Source organism: Oncorhynchus mykiss, unplaced genomic scaffold (assembly GCF_057628025.1).
Source record: "Oncorhynchus mykiss isolate SJ-2025 unplaced genomic scaffold, ASM5762802v1 scaffold96, whole genome shotgun sequence".
Lineage (NCBI taxonomy): Eukaryota > Metazoa > Chordata > Actinopteri > Salmoniformes > Salmonidae > Oncorhynchus > Oncorhynchus mykiss.
Window position 1 is genome coordinate 1,157,501 of NW_028322095.1, and position 13,938 is coordinate 1,171,438.

The 13,938-nt window shown below is 45.8% G+C and overlaps 1 protein-coding gene across 2 annotated transcripts in view; it reads left to right on the plus strand.

Annotated features, from left to right (window-relative positions):
* The window catches only part of LOC149970076 (ELKS/Rab6-interacting/CAST family member 1-like), a 534,697-nt gene that overhangs the window by 18,089 nt on the left and 502,670 nt on the right, over positions 1-13,938 (plus strand). For both annotated transcript variants that reach the window (XM_090228733.1, XM_090228734.1), the window contains exons 2-3: positions 8,936-9,350; positions 12,238-12,717. In XM_090228733.1, coding sequence (XP_090084859.1) covers positions 9,117-9,350; positions 12,238-12,717 — 714 coding nt within the window. In that variant the 5' untranslated portion in view covers positions 8,936-9,116. The remainder of the gene's footprint in view (positions 1-8,935; positions 9,351-12,237; positions 12,718-13,938) is intronic.

The window sequence follows — 13,938 nt, forward strand, 5'->3', positions numbered from 1 at the left end:
ATATATGGGAATTAACGGGAATATATGGGAATTAAAGGGAATATATGGAAATTAATATTAATACCATTTAAATGTAGATGTTTTTTGTATTGGATATATTTACCATGTCATATGTAGACATAAATCAAATGATTAAATCCTTCCAATTGAAATACAAAAACTATTGATTGAGTTGATTCTTCACATGGGATGATTTCACTGAACAACAAAAGAAAGGGAATACTGAATGATCCCCAATGATCCATCGCATCTCCCAAAAACGTTTTCAACATACATCTGTAAAATTATAGTCTAGAAACTAAAGCTTTGGTTGTCTTCCTCTCAGGCTTCCATGTCTTCTCCCTGGACCTCCTCAATGTCCACCTCTTAAACATCAGACTCTCAGGCTTCCATGTCTTCTCCCTGGACCTCCTCAATGTCCACCTCTTGAACATCAGACTCTGAGGCCTCATCTTCACTGTCACTTTCCAAGCTTGTTGAGGCTCATTGTCAGACTCAAAAAGCCTCAAATTTGCCCGGATGGCCACCAATTTTTCAACCCTGGTATTGGTCAGCCTGTTGCGTGCTTTGGTGTGTGTGTGTGTGTGTGTGTGTGTGTGTGTGTTCCCAAACAAGGACCAATTGTGCTCTGAGGTGGATGATGTTGGTGGGATTTGGAGGATGATGGAGGCAACAGGGGAAAGAGCCTCAGATCCACAAAGTCCTTTCCATCAGGTGGCTGATGAGATATGTTGGCACAACTGCCATATTGCATCTCCATCCCAAAGCCCTTGCTTGGAAGTGTACTTTGCCAGACTGCCAAGGTTCTTGCCCTCATCCAGGCCAAGGTGGCGAGAGACGGTAGTGATGACACCATAGGCCTTGTTGATCTCTGCACCCAACAGGATGCTCTTGCCAGCATACTTGGGGTCCAACATGTACGCTGCGGGGTGTTTGGGCTTCAGGCAGAAGTCTTCATGCTTTTTGATGTATTTCAGAACTGCAGTTTCCTCTGCTTGGAGCAACAGTAAAGTAGGCAGGGCAGTATGGATTTATTCTCTTACATCTGCAAGCAGAGTCTGAACATCAGACAGGATGGCATTGTCTCCGTCAATCCGTACAATGGCTACTGCTGTAGATTTCTGGAGTTTCAGGCTGCTTACCACTCTCTCCCAAAATACATCATCCAGGAGGATCCTCTTGATGGGACTGTCCATATTGGCAGACTGTGATATGGCCATTTCTTGGAGAGACTCCTTCCCCTCCAGGAGACTGTCAAACATGATGACAACACCACCCCAACGGGTGTTACTGGGCAGCTTCAATGTGGTTGTCTTATTCTTCTCACTTTGCTTGGTGAGGTAGATTGCTGATGAGCCTTCACATAGCTAACCATTTCCTTGGCTCTCTTGTAGAGTGTATCCATTGTTTTCAGTACCATGATGTTCTTGAAGAGCAGATTCAATGCATGAGCAGCACAGCCAATGGGTGTAGGACTCCTCTGCTTTAGACCAAGCAGCCTTCATGTTCGCAGCATTGTCTGTCACCAGTGCAAATACCTTCTGTGGTCCAAGGTCATTGAGGACTGCCTTCAGCTCATCTGCAATGTAGATTCTGGTGTGTCTGTTGCCCCTTGTGTCTGTGCTCTTGTAGAATACTGTTTGAGGGGTGGAAATGATGTAGTTAAGTATTCCTTGCCCACGAACATTTGACCACCCATCAGAGATGATTGCAATACAGTCTGCTTTCTCTATAATTTGCTTGACCTTCACTTGAACTCTGTTCAACTCTGTATCCAGCAAATTAGTAGGTAAAACATGTCTGGTTGGAGGGGTGTATGCTGGGTGAAGAACATTCAGAAATCTCTTCCAATACACATTGCCTGTGAGCATCAGAGGTGAACCAGTTCCATACACAGCTCGAGCAAGACATTCATCAGAATTTCTCTGACTACGTTCCTCCATTGAGTCAAAAACCTTCTGATTCCAGGAGGACCATGAGCTGTTGCTATCGATAAGGTGTCTGATTCATCATTTTCACCTTGAATAGCAGTAAAGGGACTTTTGTCAGAAGTTGCTTGTTGTGAGGACTGAGGGAACTTTATGCACTTGGCCAGATGATTTGGCACAGTATTTGCAAATGTACACAGCTTTTCCTTCTACATTAGCTACAGGGAAATGTCTCCACATATCAGATAGTGCCTGTGGAATTTTCCTGTAAAGATTATAATTTTTTATTAGTAAAGAAAAAACAAATACAATTTCATGTTCAGATAAATAGTTAAGCAGTTAAACAACTCCTTTGTAAGATAAATGTTTTAAAATGAAACATGTATGGAAACAGGTGAATTAACGCTCCTCAGTTAGCAGGCTCAAGCAAGCTAAAACCCACATGGTAGCAAAAACTAATTGGCAGAAATTGTTAACCATTAAAAAATGATTTAAACACACTTTGTTGTAAGCTACTATTTACTAATTAACGAAAAATAATGTATGTCATTTAAAATATATTCACCTCACCCAGTATTGTAATCAAAACTTACCAGAAAGCATGTAGTCCTTGGCTCAGACAGTGTAGTAGTGTGGGCTCAATAGCATCTCATTAGTGTGCAAGATCTTGAGAATCAGCTGTACATGTGATGGATGAATGCACTGTGGTTCCATTAAATTGGGGATAGTTTAACCAAAATATGCCACAAGACCTAGAATTGCCTTATGTGTATCCCAGCTTCACTGTTATAAATTTAAGCAAAATTCCCCAAATTCCAGGGCTTAACTTCCCATGGAAAAATTCCAGAAATTTAGCGTAAAGTTTCCGACCCTTTGCAACCCCAGCCAGGATAGATGGATCCATAGTTGTTATTCCCTGATGCTTATTGATTAGCTAGTCCAGGGGTATTCAACTCTTCCTCTATGAGGTCCGGAGCCTGCTGGTTTTCTGTTCTACCTGATCATTCATATCATCCACCTGGTGTCCCAGGTCTAAACCAGTTTATTTTTATTTTTTTTATTTCACCTTTATTTAACCAGGTAGGCTAGTTGAGAACAAGTTCTCATTTGCAACTGCGACCTGGCCAAGATAAGGCATAGCAGTGTGAACAGACAACACAGAGTTACACATGGAGTAAACAATTAACAAGTCAATAACACAGTAGAAAAAAGGGGAGTCTATATATACATTGTGTGCAAAAGGCATGAGAAGGTAGGCAAATAATTACAATTATGCAGATTAACACTGGAGTGATAAATGATCAGATGGTTATGTACAGGTAGAGATATTGGTGTGCAAAAGAGCAGAAAAATAAATAAATAAAAACAGTATGGGGATGAGGTAGGTGAAAAAGGGTGGGCTATTTACCAATAGACTATGTACAGCTGCAGCGATCGGTTAGCTGCTCAGATAGCAGATGTTTGAAGTTGGTGAGGGAGATAAAAGTCTCCAGCTTCAGCGATTTTTGCAATTCGTTCCAGTCACAGGCAGCAGAGAACTGGAACGAAAGGCGGCCAAATGAGGTGTTGGCTTTAGGGATGATCAGTGAGATACACCTGCTGGAGCGCGTGCTACGGATGGGTGTTGCCATCGTAACCAGTGAACTGAGATAAGGCGGAGCTTTACCTAGCATGGACTTGTAGATGACCTGGAGCCAGTGGGTCTGGCGACGAATATGTAGCGAGGGCCAGCCGACTAGAGCATACAAGTCGCAGTGGTGGGTGGTATAAGGTGCTTTAGTGACAAAACGGATGGCACTGTGATAAACTGCATCCAGTTTGCTGAGTAGAGTGTTGGAAGCAATTTTGTAGATGACATCGCCGAAGTCGAGGATCGGTAGGATAGTCAGTTTTACTAGGGTAAGTTTGGCGGCGTGAGTGAAGGAGGCTTTGTTGCGGAATAGAAAGCCGACTCTTGATTTGATTTTCGATTGGAGATGTTTGATATGGGTCTGGAAGGAGAGTTTAGAGTCTAGCCAGACACCTAGGTACTTATAGATGTCCACATATTCAAGGTCGGAACCATCCAGGGTGGTGATGCTGGTCAGGCGTGCGGGTGCAGGCAGCGAACGGTTGAAAAGCATGCATTTGGTTTTACTAGCGTTTAAGAGCAGTTGGAGGCCACGGAAGGAGTGCTGTATGGCATTGAAGCTCGTTTGGAGGTTAGATAGCACAGTGTCCAAGGACGGGCCGGAAGTATATAGAATGGTGTCGTCTGCGTAGAGGTGGATCAGGGAATCGCCCGCAGCATGAGAAACATCATTGATATATACAGAGAAAAGAGTCGGCCCGAGAATTGAACCCTGTGGCACCCCCATAGAGACTGCCAGAGGACCGGACAGCATGCCCTCCGATTTGACACACTGAACTCTGTCTGCAAAGTAATTGGTGAACCAGGCAAGGCAGTCATCCGAAAAACCGAGGCTACTGAGTCTGCCGATAAGAATACGGTGATTGACAGAGTCGAAAGCCTTGGCAAGGTCTATGAAGACGGCTGCACAGTACTGTCTTTTATCGATGGCGGTTATGATATCGTTTAGTACCTTGAGCGTGGCTGAGGTACACCCGTGACCGGCTCGGAAACCAGATTGCACAGCGGAGAAGGTACGGTGGGATTCAAGATGGTCAGTGACCTGTTTGTTGACTTGGCTTTCGAAGACCTTAGATAGGCAGGGCAGGATGGATATAGGTCTGTAACAGTTTGGGTCCAGGGTGTCGCCCCCTTTGAAGAGGGGGATGACTGCGGCAGCTTTCCAATCCTTGGGGATCTCAGACGATATGAAAGAGAGGTTGAACAATGGGGTTGCGACAATGGCGGCGGATAGTTTCAGGAATAGAGGGTCCAGATTGTCAAGCCCAGCTGATTTGTACGGGTCCAGGTTTTGCAGCTCTTTCAGAACATCTGCTATCTGGATTTGGGTAAAGGAGAACCTGGAGAGGCTTGGGTGAGTAGCTGCGGGGGGGGGGGAGCTGTTGGCCGAGGTTGGAGTAGCCAGGCGGAAGGCATGGCCAGCCGTTGAGAAATGCTTGTTGAAGTTTTCGATAATCATGGATTTATCGGTGGTGACCGTGTTACCTAGCCTCAGTGCAGTGGGCAGCTGGGAGGAGGTGCTCTTGTTCTCCATGGACTTCACAGTGTCCCAGAACTTTTTGGAGTTGGAGCTGCAGGATGCAAACTTCTGCCTGAAGAAGTTGGCTTTAGCTTTCCTGACTGACTGTGTGTATTGGTTCCTGACTTCCCTGAACAGTTGCATATCGCGGGGACTATTCGATGTTAGTGCAGTCCGCCACAGGATGTTTTTGTGCTGGTCGAGGGCAGTCAGGTCTGGAGTGAACCAGGGGCTATATCTGTTCTTAGTTCTGCATTTTTTGAACGGAGCATGCTTATCTAAAATGGTGAGGAAGTTACTTTTAAAGAAAGACCAGGCATCCTCAACTGACGGGATGAGGTCAATGTCCTTCCAGGATACCCGGGCCAGGTCGATTAGAAAGGCCTGCTCACAGAAGTGTTTTAGGGAGCGTACAGAAACTAAAACAATGATAACTAACCTGCACAACAGTATACAAGGCATATTGGTTTTGGCCTTTCTAGGGAGTTTTTCCTAGCCACCGTGCTTCTTCACCTGCATTGCTTGCTGTTTGGGGTTTTAGGCTGGGTTTCTGTACAGCACTTTGAGATATCAGCTGATGTACGAAGGGCTATATAAAATAAATTTGATTTGAAATTTGATTTGGTTTGACAGTGATGAGGGGTGGTCGTTTGACTGCGGCTCTGTAGCGGATACAGGCAATGAGGCAGTGATCGCTGAGATCCTGGTTGAAGACAGCGGAGGTGTATTTGGAGGGCCAGTTGGTCAGGATGACGTCAATGAGGGTGCCCTTGTTTACAGAGTTAGGGTTGTACCTGGTGGGTTCCTTGATGATTTGAGTGAGATTGAGGGCATCTAGCTTAGATTGTAGGACTGCCGGGGTGTTAGGCATATCCCAGTTTAGGTCACCTAACAGAACAAACTCTGAAGCTAGATGGGGGGCGATCAATTCACAAATGGTGTCCAGGGCACAGCTGGGAGCTGAGGGGGGTCGGTAGCAGGCGGCAACAGTGAGAGACTTATTTCTGGAGAGAGTAATTTTCAAAATTAGTAGTTTGAACTGTTTGGGTATGGACCTGGAAAGTATGACATTACTTTGCAGGCTATCTCTGCAGTAGACTGCAACTCCTCCCCCTTTGGCAGTTCTATCTTGACGGAAGATGTTATAGTTGGGTATGGAAATCTCAGAATTTTTGGTGGCCTTCCTGAGCCAGGATTCAGACACGGCAAGGACATCAGGGTTAGCAGAGTGTGCTAGAGCAGTGAGTAAGACAAACTTAGGGAGGAGGCTTCTGATGTTGACATGCATGAAACCAAGGCTTTTTCGATCACAGTAGTCAACAAATGAGGGTGCCTGGGGACATGCAGGGCCTGGGTTTACCTCCACATCACCCGCGGAACAGAGAAGGAGTAGTATGAGGGTGCGGCTGAAGGCTATCAAAACTGGTCGCCTAGGGCATTGGGGACAGAGAATAAGAGGAGCAGGTTTCTGGGCATGGTAGAATATATTCAGGGCATAATGCGCAAACAGGGGTATGGTGGGGTGCGGGTACAGCGGAGGTAAGCCCAGGCACTGGGTGATGATGAGAGAGGTTGTATCTCTGGACATGCTGGTTGTAATGGGTGAGGTCACCGCATGTGTGGGGGGTGGGACAAAGGAGGTATCAGGGGTATAAAGAGTGGAACTAGGGGCTCCATTGTAAACTAAAACAATGATAACTAACCTGCACAACAGTATACAAGGCATATTGACATTTGAGAGAGACATACAGCGAGGCATACAGTAATCACAGGTGTTGAATCAGTCCCTGATTAGAGGGAACAACATGCAGTGTAACTGGCTTGGAGGTCCAGAGTTGAGTTTGAGGGAGCTAGTCTATATCCACTGATGAAGAAAGACTGTATTGAGTATTGGATTTTCCAATGGCTTGTGGAGGCAGATGGTATTGAGTGTGTTTTCCAGATTGTTATTGGGTGGTGACAGAAAGAGAGACGGAGAGAGAGCCTGCGTGTGTGTGTGTGTGTGTGTGTGTGTGTGTGTGTGTGTGTGTGTGTGTGTGTGTGTGTGTGTGTGGAATGGGAGGCGTGTTGCTTCAGTTAGAAAGGGCAATGTGGTCTGGAACACAATTTATTATGGAAACCACAGAGAGGTGATTATTGCAGAGGGAGAATGTGGATGGCTTACTAGAAGAGAGAGGAAGGGAGGGAGAGAAAGAGTAGGAAAGAGAGAGAGACTCCTCTGCTGGCGGGGAGTCATCCAGACAGGCAGGCAGCTAGAGTAAATACAGTATGGCATGTGAGTGACCCAGATACAACCTGGACCTGGCCAGGAGACTGGAGAGGAGAGGAGGCAGGAGAGGAGGCTGATTATTGCCAGAGCTGTTCATTAGGCCATTATTTCCATCCATTGTCCTCTCTCTCTTTACTCCAGCCTGTGTCCTCTATCCTGTGTGTAGTGTCTTTACTCCAGCCTGTGCCCTCTATCCTGTGTGTAGTGTCTTTACTACAGCCTGTGTCCTCTATCCTGTGTGTAGTGTCTTTACTCCAGCCTGTGTCCTCTGTCCTGTGTGTAGTGTCTTTACTACAGCCTGTGTCCTCTATCCTGTGTGTAGTGTCTTTACTCCAGCCTGTGTCCTCTATCCTGTGTGTAGTGTCTTTACTCCAGCCTGTGTCCTCTGTCCTGTGTGTAGTGTCTTTACTACAGCCTGTGTCCTCTGTATACCTGTGAGCTATAAATGGAAACTTCCATGGCTTATTCTCTGTATTGTCTACTGTACACAGACTTTCAAACACACAACATTACAAAAGGAGCTGCACACTGTATGGGACTTATTACATTATGGCATGCTGCCATGTCACTGTGAATTCTCAGTGATGTGACTCAGGGGAGTGGGGAATTCTCAGTGATGTAACTCAGGGGAGTGGTGAATTCTCAGTGATGTAACTCAGGGGAGTGGGGAATTCTCAGTGATGTAACTCAGGGGAGTGATAAATTCTCAGTGATGTAACTCAGGGGAGTGGTGAATTCTCAGTGATGTAACTCAGGGGAGTGGGGAATTCTCAGTGATGTAACTCAGGGGAGTGGGGAATTCTCAGTGATGTAACTCAGGGGAGTGGTGAATTCTCAGTGATGTAACTCAGGGGAGTGGTGAATTCTCAGTGATGTAACTCAGGGGAGTGGTGAATTCTCAGTGATGTAACTCAGGGGAGTGGTGAATTCTCAGTGATGTAACTCAGGGGAGTGGTGAATTCTCAGTGATGTAACTCAGGGGAGTGGTGAATTCTCAGTGATGTAACTCAGGGGAGTGGAGAATTCTCAGTGATGTAACTCAGGGGAGTGGTAAATTCTCAGTGATGTAACTCAGGGGAGTGGTGAATTCTCAGTGATGTAACTCAGGGGAGTGGGTAATTCTCAGTGATGTAACTCAGGGGAGTGGGGAATTCTCAGTGATGTAACTCAGGGGAGTGGTGAATTCTCAGTGATGTAACTCAGGGGAGTGGTGAATTCTCAGTGATGTAACTCAGGGGAGTGGAGAATTCTCAGTGATGTAACTCAGGGGAGTGGTGAATTCTCAGTGATGTAACTCAGGGGAGTGGTGAATTCTCAGTGATGTAACTCAGGGGAGTGGAGAATTCTCAGTGATGTAACTCAGGGGAGTGGTGAATTCTCAGTGATGTAACTCAGGGGAGTGGGGAATTCTCAGTGATGTAACTCAGGGGAGTGGTGAATTCTCAGTGATGTAACTCAGGGGAGTGGGGAATTCTCAGTGATGTAACTCAGGGGAGTGGGGAATTCTCAGTGATGTAACTCAGGGGAGTGGGGAATTCTCTCCTCTTTTTTTTAGCTTAAAGTCTTTTCTCTCTTTCTCTCTCTTACAGATTATTGCCTCATCCTAGGACCCCTTCAGCTGAGACAGACTGCCAGTCAGTAACCACATAGTGTAACACTCTTTGTATCAGGGCACTGTAGTCCACATCTATTGGAGGATCACTTAGTCTCAGTATCTCACCTTTAACCCCTCACCCCCACCCCTTGACCCTTAACCCCTGACCCCTAACCATGTACGGCAGCTCCCGCTCCGTTGCCAAGATGGAGGGCAACAACGGCAGCAGTCAGAGTCCCGGTCGCTCCCCCTGCCTGCCCCGCTCCCCGCGCCTCGGCCACCGTCGCACCAACAGTACAGGAGGCCCCGGGGGAAAGACCCTCTCCATGGAGAACATCCAGTCTCTGAACGCGGCCTATGCCACCTCCGGACCCATGTACCTCAGTGACAACGAGGTCATCTCTCAACAGGTGATCTAGTAATACAATATGACGTGTCGTTTAGCAGAGGTTTTTTTAAATCCAAAATGACCTTCTGTTCTTTTAAATCAGGAGTCGTAAACCTTTTCTTGCCCAGGGACCCCCTCCCAGGCAAACCGGCGACCCAGGGACCCTCATCATACGTTAGCAAAACAATAGTTTGTATATCATTATCATCCCCAGGTGAATGATAGTGGCAGGACAAGTAATCAACCTGTTCAAATGTATTGATTTGGTAGATGGTTTTTCATGATAATTGGAACAGGAAGTGTAACTCTAATATAGCCTATCAGCCAGGAAGTGTAACTCTAATATAGCCTATCAGCCAGGAAGTGTAACTCTAATATAGCCTATCAGCCAGGAAGTGTAACTCTAATATAGCCTATCAGCCAGGAAGTGTAACTCTAATATAGCCTATCAGCCAGGAAGTGTAACTCTAATATAGCCTATCAGCCAGGAAGTGTAACTCTAATATAGCCTATCAGCCAGGAAGTGTAACTCTAATATAGCCTATCAGCCAGGAAGTGTAACTCTAATATAGCCTATCAGCCAGGAAGTGTAACTCTAATATAGCCTATCAGCCAGGAAGTGTAACTACAAACACATTTTCACTAAGAGCAGTTGTTTAGCTGGTGAAACAAAGGTTAGCCATGTGTTGGCACAAATTAATGTCCTAGTTAAGAAAGCTGACCGGAAGCCAGTGGCACTGCCACACTGGTCGCCTGTCTGTGGCTGCTGTTTCATAGACTGTGTCAGATACTGCACTGAGGGGAATTGGCTCCAATGAGGGGAATTGGCTCCAATGAGGGGAATTGGCTCCAATGAGGGGAATTGGCTCAGTATTAGGAGTTAAAAATAAGGTTGACATCTTTAGAAAGAAGATATTGTTGTCTTTTCTACTGTAGTTATATCATTTACATTTAGTTTATTCTGTTGTTACTAGTGATATTCATTAAAAACATTGAAAGAATGCAAAATATGTACTGCTCCTTCCAGTCTAACTACATGTACTGATCCTTCCAGTCTAACTACATGTACTGATCCTTCCAGTATAATTGCAGACCCTCTACAGTACCTCTAGGGATCCGCGGACGCCCGGTTGAATAAACCTGTTTTAAATTACACTATGGCTAGCACCTTGCTTTTACCGAAGACACTTTCTGTATGGCTAGCACCTTGGTTTTACCAAATACACTTCCTGTATGACTAGCACCTTGCTTTTACCAAATACACTTTCTGTATGGCTAGCACCTTGCTTTTACCAAATACACTTCCTGTATGGCTAGCACCTTGCTTTTACCAAATACACTTTCTGTATGGCTAGCACCTTGCTTTTACCAAATACACTTCCTGTATGGCTAGCACTTCCTGTATGGCTAGCACCTTGCTTTTACCAAATACACTTCCTGTATGGCTAGCACCTTGCTTTTACCAAATACACTTCCTGTATGGCTAGCACCTTGCTTTTACCAAAGACACTTCCTGTATGGCTAGCCCCTTGGTTTTACCAAAGACACTTCCTGTATGACTAGCCCCTTGCTTTTACCAGAGACACTTCCTGTATGGCTAGCACCTTGCTTTTACCAGAGACACTTCCTGTATGGCTAGCACCTTGCTTTTACCAGAGACACTTCCTGTATGGCTAGCACCTTGCTTTTACCAGAGACACTTCCTGTATGGCTAGCACCTTGCTTTTACCAGAGACACTTCCTGTATGGCTAGCACCTTGCTTTTACCAAATACACTTCCTGTATGGCTAGCACCTTGCTTTTACCAAAGACACTTCCTGTATGACTAGCCCCTTGGTTTTACCAAAGACACTTCCTGTATGACTAGCCCCTTGCTTTTACCAGAGACACTTCCTGTATGGCTAGCACCTTGCTTTTACCAGAGACACTTCCTGTATGGCTAGCACCTTGCTTTTACCAGAGACACTTCCTGTATGGCTAGCACCTTGCTTTTACCAGAGACACTTCCTGTATGGCTAGCACCTTGCTTTTACCAGAGACACCTCCTGTATGACTAGCACCTTGCTTTTACCAAATACACTTCCTGTATGACTAGCACATTGGTTTTACCAAAGACACTTCCTGTATGGCTAGCACCTTGCTTTTACCAGAGACACTTCCTGTATGACTAGCACCTTGCTTTTACCAAATACACTTCCTGTATGACTAGCCCCTTGCTTTTACCAGAGACACTTCCTGTATGACTAGCACCTTGCTTTTTACCAAATACACTTCCTGTATGACTAGCACCTTGCTTTTACCAAAGACACTTCCTGTATGGCTAGCACCTTGCTTTTACCAGAGACACTTCCTGTATGGCTAGCACCTTGCTTTTACCAGAGACACTTCCTGTATGGCTAGCACCTTGCTTTTACCAGAGACACTTCCTGTATGGCTAGCACCTTGCTTTTACCAGAGACACTTCCTGTATGGCTAGCACCTTGCTTTTACCAGAGACACTTCCTGTATGGCTAGCACCTTGCTTTTACCGAAGACACTTCCTGTATGGCTAGCACCTTGCTTTTACCGAAGACACTTCCTGTATGGCTAGCACCTTGCTTTTACCAGAGACACTTCCTGTATGGCTAGCACCTTGCTTTTACCAGAGACACTTCCTGTATGGCTAGCACCTTGCTTTTACCGAAGACACTTCCTGTATGGCTAGCACCTTGATTTTACTAGAGACACTTCCTGTATGGCTAGCACCTTGCTTTTACCGAAGACACTTAGCTACTGTATGGATGTGAATGATTTAAATGGTTTGTATTCCTGTATGTAAATTCTGTTGTTTGTATATTTGAATATGCGGATCTTAACTAAATTAATTTTGTGGACAATAAAGTAAATCTAATCTAATCAATCTATTCTAGACCCAGGCCTATCCCAACCCCAACCACGACCCTAGCCTGCCCAAGAGCACCATGACCCTGGGTCGCTCCGGAGCAAAGCTCCCTTACGGCGTCCGGACAACCGCCATGGGCTCCAACCCCAACATCAGCCAGGGAGGTGGAGGCTCGTCCATGCCCAGTGACAGCATCGCGTTTGGGTGTGACCAAGTGTCCTCGTCCCAGTCCAGCCTCCAGCAGGCGTCCACGGTGCCTCACTCCTTACGCCAAACCAGAGACAACACCATCATGGACCTCCAGACCCAGCTGAAGGAGGTGCTGAGGGAGAACGAGCTCCTCCGGGGGGAGGTGGATGTGAAGGAGAGCAAGCTGAGCTCTTCCATGAACTCCATCAAGACCTTCTGGAGCCCCGAGCTGAAGAAGGAGAGAGCCCTGAGGAAGGACGAGGTGTCCAAGATCTCTGTCTGGAAGGAGCAGTACAGAGTGGTACAGGACGAGACTCAGGTAAGATCCTGGAGTCACTGGCAGTACATGTAGTTAGACTGGAAGGAGCAGTACATGTAGTTAGACTGGAAGGAGCAGTACATGTAGTTAGACTGGAAGGATCAGTACATGTAGTTAGACTGGAAGGATCAGTACATGTAGTTAGACTGGAAGGAGCAGTACATGTAGTTAGACTGGAAGGAGCAGTACATGTAGTTAGACTGGAAGGATCAGTACATGTAGTTAGACTGGAAGGAGCAGTACATGTAGTTAGACTGGAAGGAGCAGTACATGTAGTTAGACTGGAAGGAGCAGTACATGTAGTTAGACTGGAAGGAGCAGTACATGTAGTTAGACTGGAAGGATCAGTACATGTAGTTAGACTGGAAGGATCAGTACATGTAGTTAGACTGGAAGGATCAGTACATGTAGTTAGACTGGAAGGAGCAGTACATGTAGTTAGACTGGAAGGATTAGTACATGTAGTTAGACTGGAAGGATCAGTACATGTAGTTAGACTGGAAGGATCAGTACATGTAGTTAGACTGGAAGGAGCAGTACATGTAGTTAGACTGGAAGGATTAGTACATGTAGTTAGACTGGACGGAGCAGTACATGTAGTTAGACTGGAAGGAGCAGTGCATGTAGTTAGACTGGAAGGAGCAGTACATGTAGTTAGACTGGAAGGATCAGTACATGTAGTTAGACTGGAAGGATCAGTACATGTAGTTAGACTGGAAGGATCAGTACATGTAGTTATACTGGAAGGAGCAGTACATGTAGTTAGACTGGAAGGATCAGTACATGTAGTTAGACTGGAAGGATCAGTACATGTAGTTAGACTGGAAGGATCAGTGCATGTAGTTAGACTGGAAGGATCAGTGCATGTAGTTAGACTGGAAGGAGCAGTGCATGTAGTTATACTGGAAGGAGCAGTGCATGTAGTTAGACTGGAAGGAGCAGTGCATGTAGTTAGACTGGAAGGAGCAGTACATGTAGTTAGACTGGAAGGATCAGTACATGTAGTTAGACTGGAAGGAGCAGTACATGTAGTTAGACTGGACGGAGCAGTACATGTAGTTAGACTGGACGGAGCAGTACATGTAGTTAGACTGGAAGGAGCAGTACATGTAGTTAGACTGGAAGGAGCAGTACATGTAGTTAGACTGGAATGAGTAGTACATGTAGTTAGACTGGAAGGAGCAGTACATGTAGTTAGACTGGAAGGATCTGTACATGTAG